General features: G+C 38.4%; 1 protein-coding gene across 7 annotated transcripts in view; it reads right to left on the reverse strand.

Annotated features, from left to right (window-relative positions):
- Positions 1–10,000, reverse strand: part of EIF2B1 (eukaryotic translation initiation factor 2B subunit alpha) — a 129,470-nt gene that overhangs the window by 29,004 nt on the left and 90,466 nt on the right. For 6 of the 7 annotated variants that reach the window (XM_078768293.1, XM_078768291.1, XM_068135108.2 and 3 more), the window contains one exon: positions 8,963–9,038. In XM_078768293.1, the coding sequence (XP_078624419.1) occupies positions 8,963–9,038 (76 nt within the window). Of the gene's footprint in view, positions 1–8,962; positions 9,044–10,000 lie in introns of all 7 variants that reach the window. The other variant, XM_078768295.1, reaches the window with a different exon arrangement.

Raw genomic sequence — 10,000 nt, forward strand, 5'->3', positions numbered from 1 at the left:
TATATATATATATATATATATATATATATATATATATATATATATACACATACACATACAACAACACAACAACAACATGCATTTTAAGGCCATGTTCCCTGCTAGAGCGGGGGTTAGCCTTGCGCTCCCCATGACAATCTTCTCCATTTTGCCCTATTTTCTGCATCTCTCCTTGTTAACCCCCTTGCCCGCATTTCTTCTTCCACCATCTTTAGCCAAGTCTTTCTCGGTCTTCCCCGTCCTCTACTTCCTTCTACATTAACTTCCATCACTCTTCTCAACCAGTCACTTTCATCCTTCCTCAATACATGACCAAACCATCTCAACCTGTTCCTCTTCACAGCATCAATCACAGGCAATATTCCCATCATCTTTCGCAATTCATCATTTGTCTTCCTCTCTCTCAACGATACTCCGCACATCCATCGAACCATTCGCATTTCCACCCTTTCCAGCCTTCGTTGCTGCTCTACATTCATTACCCATGTCTCGCTCCCATAAATCATAACACTTCTCACACATGCAGCATACACCTTTCCCTTCAGCTTCAGCGACACTCTCCTCCTCATCAGCACGCCACTCAGTTCCCGAAACTTCTTCCATGCACATCTCACTCGAGCAACCGTTGCCGAGTCTGATCCACCTTCTCCATTCAGCATGTCTCCGAGGTAGCAAAATGTTTTCACACCTTCCAGCTTCACGCCGTCTCCAAGATCCAACTCAACATTTCCTCCATCTGCAGCTCCCTCTGTGCACACCTTACATTTGAATGTAGCTGCCACACTGGTTAATGACCCTCTCAGACCACTACATTTTTGATGAACCCACTCAGCACACATTGTACATTGAATGGAGTTCACTCCGACACCCTTCCTGCACACAGCACACGGCCACTTCCCAGTTCTTTCCACCTCACCACATGCTTTACCACTTGCCATCACCTTTGTCTTTCCGATATTCACCTTCAGACCTTTTGTCTCCATACATTCCTTCCACTTGTTCATCTTTTCCTTCAGTCCATCCATACTTTCCGCAATCAACACCAGATCATCTGCATACAACTCCCACGGTAAACCCTCCTTTACGGTCTGAGCCAGCACCTCCATCACAGCTACAAATAGTAGTGGACTTAGTACCGACCCCTGATGCACTCCCACCTTCACCTCAAACTCACCACTGTTCCCGTCCTTCGTCCTTACAGCTGTGCGTGCTCTTTTGTACATTGCCATCACTACTCCGATCAACCATTCCTCCACTCCTAACTTCCTCAATGCCCATGTCAATACTTTGCGTGGAACCCTATCGAATGCTTTCTCCAGATCAACAAACCCAAAAAACAACTTCTTCCTCTTATCCATGTACTTCTCCTGCAACTGCCTCACAATGAAAAGCGCATCTGTCGTTCCTCTTCCTGGCATAAATCCAAACTGCATTTCGTCGATCTTCACTTTCTTCCTCATCCTCCTCTCCAACACCCTTTCCAATACCTTCATTCCATGCTCCAATAACTTTATCGCTCGGTACGAGCCACACTCCAGAGGGTCACCTTTCCCCTTGTATAGAGGGACGAGGGTACTCAGTTCTCAATGCACTGGAATGCGGCCTTCTTTCACCACCAGATTACAGATCTCTGTCATTCTCTTCACACCCCAACTTCCTACTGCCTTCAACATATCTCCCACAACTCCCGTCGGCCCTCCCGCTTTTCCACTCTTCATTGCTTTTATCGCTTCCTCAACTTCCTTCTCAGTTATCTTCTCTGCCGGTCCTAAAACTGGGTTACTCTCTATGTTGCCATCCCATTCATTCTCTGTATTCAACAGCATTTCCATATATCTTTTCCATCTTCCTTTAATTCCATCTGGGTCGACAACGATTTGTCCCACTTCATCCTTCAAGCAACTCACCCCCATCACATCACATATATACATACACACACATATATTTATGCGCACACGCACACACACACACACACACACACACACACACACACACACACACACACACACACACACACACACACACACACACACACACACACACCTTGTTTTTTTTCTTTTCTTTGTTCCTCACAATTATATTTCTTATGATATTCAATAGTTATTTCTCTTATTCAATTGTTATTTTAAAATGCTTGTAATTAATTGTACAGTATTGGTTGTTCCTAAACTTGAATATAAATAATTTAAAGGATTTCTGTTGATAGGGATATTTTTTAGACAGTCGTATGTATTAGATGAATCAAGAAATTCAATGTCCATAACCTTGTCAGAAGATGAATCACAAATTTTAATTCCCGAGGAGGACAACACTTTCTGTCTACAAGGAAATACACAGCAAGAACCAATAACCTTTATCAAACCAAGGAGAACACATTACAATTCACAAATTACATTGCAAGATTCACAGAAGGACCCAAGTGAAATCCTGGTACAGTAGAGATGTACATCAAAGGAAACATCATAGAGATACAGTAGCATGCACAGTATACAGTCAACATACAGTGTAACCATACAGAATCGATCAGCCAAGCAAAACATCCTAAGTACAACATTTACAGCATTACAAACCTAGTGAAAATCCTGAAGTACAACACACCAACATCTTACAAATCCAGTGATAATCCTGCTATTTGGACCTCAGTTCTGATTTTTATACAATTTGAAGTGGGAGGAGCAAGTGGAGGGGGGAGGAGCGAAGAGAGGGGAGGAGAGCAGTAGGATTGGTTGGGAGGGAGCAAGGATCGGGGGATACAATGTGATTGGTCGAGTGAAATATTGAGATGAGAGTACTCCCCGCTGGGAACAGGTCTGCATTTTCAAATTCTTTAATGAGAAGAATGTGTTATTCGAGACTCTTCGGCGTCAAGAGTCAATCAATCATAACGTTGCGTTAACGTTATTATAACTTTGCAGCAACGTTTTATAACGCCATTGCAGGGACATTAACTTTATGGTTTAATATTTAGAAATCTATAAAAACAGGCATGCAATAAGAAAGTCCTTATTTAATCAAAAGGTCACTTAGTAGCTATGACAATCACATCCTTTTCCAATCTGCAAACTCATCTTTTCCCTCATAAGTAAGAGGTATGAACGTATATCAGAGAGCCAGAGAGAGCTAGACTACATGGATTTTTATAGGATTTTATACTTTAGACTAACCTTTATCAAATACGAATAAGCTATTTTGATTCAGTGTTTAATTATATCGTTCTTTTGAAAGATTTTACTGAGAACGCTGACATTTCCCAGAGATAGCTACCCAGACGGAGTAAACCTACATGCAATTGTATGAATTACAGGTATATTATCTCCGAACCTTTGTTCAGTTTAGTTTTGTTTTAAAACTCAATACTGCACGCAATTTTAATATTTCTAAACACAATTTTCTCAAAACCGAGTTGTAACATTAAGTTGAGGATGGATACGTGAATTACCATCCCCCAGAAGTCACGTCGGCAAAAGTGGGAGGGGACACACCTTACAAATATTTACATCTAATTTATTAAAACAATGGTAGTTTTCAGACCTCGTACTGAGACGATTTGTCATAACGAACACTTGTTTACCAAGCACCTTGGCAAGCAAGCATCAATAGTAATTAGTTCACCAAACAATGGACAGTTCTGAATACTAATTTACTCCTCTCAGACATTGTGATGCCAGCTGTCAGCCATACCAAGAAAAAACAATATCTTTACTTATGAAACTCATGGAACTTCAATGAGACATACTAAATCCAACATTACATTATTTCAAAAGAACATCCCATCTGTAATCATATTATCCTCAGTCATAAATGATTTTGTCATGACAATATGTGGTCTACCATTGCCTCCACTAAGAATTTTACTTTTCTCAAGCAACGAATTTGGTCAGTATCGGAGATGACTTGCCAACTGTAGGAAATCCCAAATTCGGCATGGAAACCACAAAAAAAACTTGCACATGGGGTCAGCAGGTTTGTAGCTCATAGAAATTACTTGCTTCATAAATTTACACTTCCACAATCTCTCCTCTGGTCCTGTATCCAGGACCACAACATAGAAGTGTTCAATTTAGTCATCTATCACAGGTTGACCCTGTTTTGAGGAACAATCACTCAGAATTTTAAATTTTAACCCTGCTTTCACAAATAATTCCTGTTCTTTTTTTTTTCCTTCGGTCCTCAGGTTAAATTTTTCCAAATTCACCTGAGGATCCCTGTCCAATGGTTCTCCACGGATATACCTTCTTGTAGCCCGGGCAGATTTTTTTGAACAGGTGAATAAAGGTCTCCAATGTAGGCCATTTGCTTAGCCCATTGTCTGGCAGTATCCCTTATTTGCAATAGCAGTGCGTCCAATTGTTCTTTCGGCTTCCATGTCAGGAACCATCTAAATAGTGAGGGGAAGTATGAGAGTGTAACATCAAATGGAATCAATACAGATCAATCATGCACATCTCTCGGAAAGTCTCATTGCGACTTGGAGGTTTGGGAGATGTAGTTGCAAAGAATTTAGCAGTGAAGCATTTAGTAACTAGTGCCGGTATGCATTTGATAAGGCACAACACAATCAGAATCACAAAAAGAATGGAGCAAATTAATTTCAGTATAGAAGCACCCCAGCCTCCAAAGGTACTGACTAGCCAAGATGTGATTCCCCATGTGTCTTTAAAGTAATCATGCAATTTTGCCCCTTCGTTCTTGATTTTTTAAAAGTCAAATCAGTAATACGTTCAGAGTTGTCTGGGATATAAGTACAGCATTCTGAGCCAATGATGGCACAAGTTCCGCCTTTTTCAGCAAGCAACAAGTCTAAAGCCATTCTATTTTGCATAACAACGGTCCTCATTGCTACCATTTCAGCATTTACTCCCACTTCAACTTCAGCAGTTTCATTGGCAAGCCGTTCTATGCCAGATGCCAATCCTATCAACTCCTGTCCTAATCTAATTGTCCCAATCTGGGGAATAAGTAGCGACCCAGCCCAGTCTCCTATTGAGACGGCTCTACGTCCTCTTACATTTAACCACACCAGAGCCTGTTTTCCAACACACTGGATCAAGCAAATCATTTTAAAAACATAGAATTAACACATTATAACTGACAATGTAATCAATATCCCGATTATGTCCAACCTTATAACAATTTACATTGGTTCACAAGTTCCCCTAGAACATTTGAAAGATATTTCATGTGTAACACCCGAACAAAACATTAAATCAGGGGTGTACATGTTTCAAGCATAACCAAAGCGCATATGAATATATTCAATAAATCTTCAAAATTATGTTTCCCTTTTTCCTCACAAAAATACCCAAAATTCTATCACCCAGAAATCTCAAATATTATAATGTATTAACCAAATGTAATCATCATGTAATCATCCAAAATTAACCATTTATGTATTCTTATCATAATTATCACAGATCTCCTTCGTATCAATCTTCCAACAAAAAAAATGTCTGAAACACATAATTATATGATTACATGATTCATATTACTTTCAGCTCATAATTCCTTGAAATCATCATTACCTCCCCTTTTTTTTCTTTATTTTATAACAAATAAACCAAAATAATAATAATAATTAATACAATGGGCCTCAATTTTCCCATCCTGAACAATTTTCTTTCACATTATTTTCATTATCTCACATTCATTATTTTACAAATCTGTTGCCAAGATCTGTATTTTCCTCCTTTCCTTTTGATTAAAATCAACCATTTTCTCTCGCCATGGAATAGTCCGTTATTCATATAAATAATCATAAGAGTTCTGTAAAACATCTTCATTTTTAAAACTTAGCCAATTATTTTAAACGACATGTTTTCCCAAAAAAATAACAAGTCACATTCTTTGTATATTGTCAACATTGTTCATCGTTTTAGTATCATCCAGAACTAAATTTTTATAAACCATCAACTTGTAGATGCATTTATTTATATCCCATTAACCCAAGAACTCTCAATTGCTTGTTTTTTTTTAGTAATGCCATATATCCATATTTCTTATCAAAATGTTCCTAACATACACATTAATCCCATTAAACCTCAAATAACCTTCAATCCGAAAAATAAATTTGTGACATTTCAACAATGATTACAATATCATTGTACTTCTCATCCGTAACAGTTCATTCAAAGGACAGATAGTAGCTATGGAACAGGTGCATGAATATGTAACAGGTGCATGAATATGTAACAGGTGCATGAATATGTAACAGGTGCATGAATATGTAACAGGTGCATGAATATGTAACAGGTGCATGAATATGTAACAGGTGCATGCCCCCAGGGCACCGTTTCCTTCCCTTTTCATTCACCTTATAAAATATCAACACCATTCATTAAAAATACTATAAATATCACATAATTCCACTCTTCCTTCAGTGAGGCCAGTTTTCCATCTGGTTCAAGATTCACATTTCATTCCATTAATTGGAGCATTAATTCCATTAATTTATCATGAATTGTGATAAACATTGATCATTTGAACACAAATTGAACAAATTTAATCAAACAGAACACTTCCATTAACTTGACATTCTTTTCACAGCACAAAGTTCACTTGAACATCCTTTTACTTTTATTATTTTTTTTACAAGAAAAATAACCTAGTTTTATCATCAAATTTTACAATTTTCGTATTTCCACTTTAACTCGTGAATACAAATGACACTGGTATGTAGATGTCCCAAGTTATCAAAATGTATGGTGTTGGTGCACATAACATCACGTTTTAAAATTATTTTAAACGACGGAACAACACGTCCAATAGTTCATACATTTTGTATTTTTCCTCCCTTTTAAAGATTTACCACTACATCTTGTTTATATCCTTAATTATAACACAATATCATAACATATCTATTGTAATAAAACGTACAGTACTAATACAACAACAACAACATGCATTTTAAAGGCCATTTTCCCTGCTCGAGCAGGGATTAGCCCGCTCTGTTTTGTGCTGTGTACTGTGTGGGACACAGTTCTAATGATTGACCATTTTCATAACCCTTTGTTTTGTAAGGTCCAGGCCATCACTAGATCGTAATTTTAACCATACTTCTTCACTTGGAATGCTTGCATGCTTGTAACATGCTTGTAACTTCACTTGTAACTTGTAACCCAAATATTTTCCATTCACTAAATAAAATGAATTTATGACTTTTCTCATTATTCAAAGTTTACAAAATGTCCCAAATCTGTATATTGTTTTATACTGTGGTTACATAAAACCATATATATGTGCATATCTTAATCCAATCAGAAAATTGTCAATTTACCCCGAATATATGTCTGTACCCACATATGTATATTTTACAAAATCCAACTTCCATTAAACTGTGCTGGACCCATGCAAGATCCCTTACAAATTTTGAAAACTTCCCAAAGACGTAACTTACATTTCCTTTGAAATTTGGGAAGGAAGCACAAAGTATGCCAAAATACCATGTGTTATGGTGCCAAAATACCATGTGTTATGGTGCCAAAATACCATGTTATGTACCAAAATACCTGGCAAAAGCTCGCGTCAGAGGGAGAGGCTAGCAGGAACCCAGCAAGAAGAAGCCCAGTATCTCAGGGTCAGCGAGGCAGAGAACGCGCAAGGCAGAGAGCGAGAGCGGGGAGTCCGGGCCGGGTTTTATAGCCCCCCGAAACCCCACTCGAATGTTCCACGGGCCTCCATTGGCCGCCTGGGGTCACGTGTCGTGACAGCCCCTTATTGGTCACCCTCGGCCACTCCCTTCAGCTCCCATTGGCTGCTCGCTGCTCATTGGCCATGACCTATAGCTCCTCCTTTGGGCCTGCAAGGCCTGGCCTAGGCCCATGACGAGGCACTTTAGGCTGCAATGAGGCCTACCATTATCCTGCCTGCTTCACCGCATACTAACACCGGGAAGGAGACGATACTTCACATTTAATAAGAAATAATTAACTCTGCGAGGCTACATGTTGTGGTGTAACTAACTATCGGGGGGGGGGGGGGGGGGGTTGCCTTTATTTACAAAACCGCAACAATATCATATGTTATGGTTCCAAAATATCATATGTTATGTACCAAAATACCATGTGTTATGGTGCCAAAATACCATGTGTTATGGTGCCAAAATACCATGTGTTATGGTACCAAAATATCATGTTATGTACCAAAATGCCATGTGTTATGGTGCCAAAATACCATGTGTTATGGTGCCAAAATACCATGTGTTATGGTGCCAAAATATAATGTGCTATGGTGCCAAAATATAATGTGTTATGTACCAAAATACCATGTGAATGGTGCCAAAATATCATGTTATGTACCAAAATGCCATGTGTTATGGTGCCAAAATACCATGTGTTATGGTGCCAAAATACGTTGTGTTATGGTGTCAAAATACCATGTGTTATGGTGCCAAAATACCATGTTATGGTGCCAAAATACCATGTGTTATGGTACCAAAATATCATGTTATGTACGAAAGTGCCATGTGTTATGGTGCCAAAATACCATGTGTTATGGTGCCAAAATACCATGTGTTATGGTGCCAAAATACCACGTGTTATGGTGCCAAAATACCATGCGTTATGGTACCAAAATATCATGTTATGTACCAAAATACCTTGTGTTATGGTGCCAAAATACCATGTGTTATGGTGCCAAAATACCATGTGTTATGGTGCCAAAATACCATGTGTTATGGTGCCAAAATACCATGTGTTATGGTGTCTGCTTCCTGAATGCGTTGCTTCAGTTCATCAACAGACCTTAGGTTTAGCTTTGAAAATAAGTTAACAGCATAAATACATGGTACATACCAATGTTGCATAAGCAGTTCTACCCGTGTCCTGGGACTTATGACTCACCCTGTCGTATAGTAGTAAATTAAATGAATCGGTGTTTGTTCCACCCTTTAGGCCTACTTAAAAGGACATGCTAAATTCCATTGCATGTAGCCATACACAGTGCGAATATACCACTTGAGCTTCACCTTGTTGAGGATGCCACCACTCTCCACCACTCCTTCAGCACCAACGATTACAAGATCCACTTGCTCCATAACATATCTGTTCTTTGAAGAAGAAAAGGATTCCTTGGCCTATCATTCCATACAGTTTGCAAACAAGAATTTATACTTTTAGGCAAGGTTTGTTACAAACAATTAATTTACACGAAATATGCAATGCATCATTTATACAAACAACTATAGGATAAACTCATGGATAGAAAAAATAAATAATTCCCAACCATTTGTCCATTCTCATCTCTACCTGTGCTATTTCATCAATTTTAAGAAATGCTATTTATATATTTATTGAAACAAAAAGAAGATGTGCAAAACTAATATAAACTACAGCGGCACTCACTAGAGAACAGTTTACGTTTTGTATCCCACTGATAATAATAAGCCAGATTTGCATCTCACTAACCAAAATCAAATTGGCTTGTTCTAGTCACTTATTCAAATCATCCACCAAGTTTTGTCATAATATGTCCAAAACGTTTTAAAATATCATACTATATCGTTTTTTGCCCCATCTCTCAATTGTGAAGAATCACTTTAAAATTCTAGTATCCGGATCCGTATTCGAATCTTCATCAAAATATAATCATTTCACCCTTATCACACACCCAACCTGTCCACCAAGTTTCGTTAGAATCTGTCCATAACTTTTTGAGATAACCTTTTCAAAAACAAACAGGTAGACAGACAAACAAGCAGGGGTGAAAACATAACCTCCATCCACATTCGGGGGTGCAGGAAAAACACAAGATAAACTAGAAAGCATCTGAAAATGCAAAGCCCAACCGCATCCGTTTGTATTCAGACGTCTTCTCCTTCCTCTTCTTCAGTATGCTCCAAATAACGAAAAGAGTTTAAAAATAAATATATGAAAACTGGTGATTTTATGCAACCTTGACCTTTGAGCTTGAGATCTAAAAAAAAAGTAATCGGCTTCTAGCTTTTGATTGGTGAACCAATTCAGTGACCCAATATGCAAATTCTTTAAATTTCCGGTCAATTGGG

This window comes from Myxine glutinosa, chromosome 14 (assembly GCF_964187855.1).
Source record: "Myxine glutinosa chromosome 14, kmMyxGlut1.1, whole genome shotgun sequence".
In the NCBI taxonomy this organism is placed as follows: Eukaryota; Metazoa; Chordata; class Myxini; order Myxiniformes; family Myxinidae; genus Myxine; species Myxine glutinosa.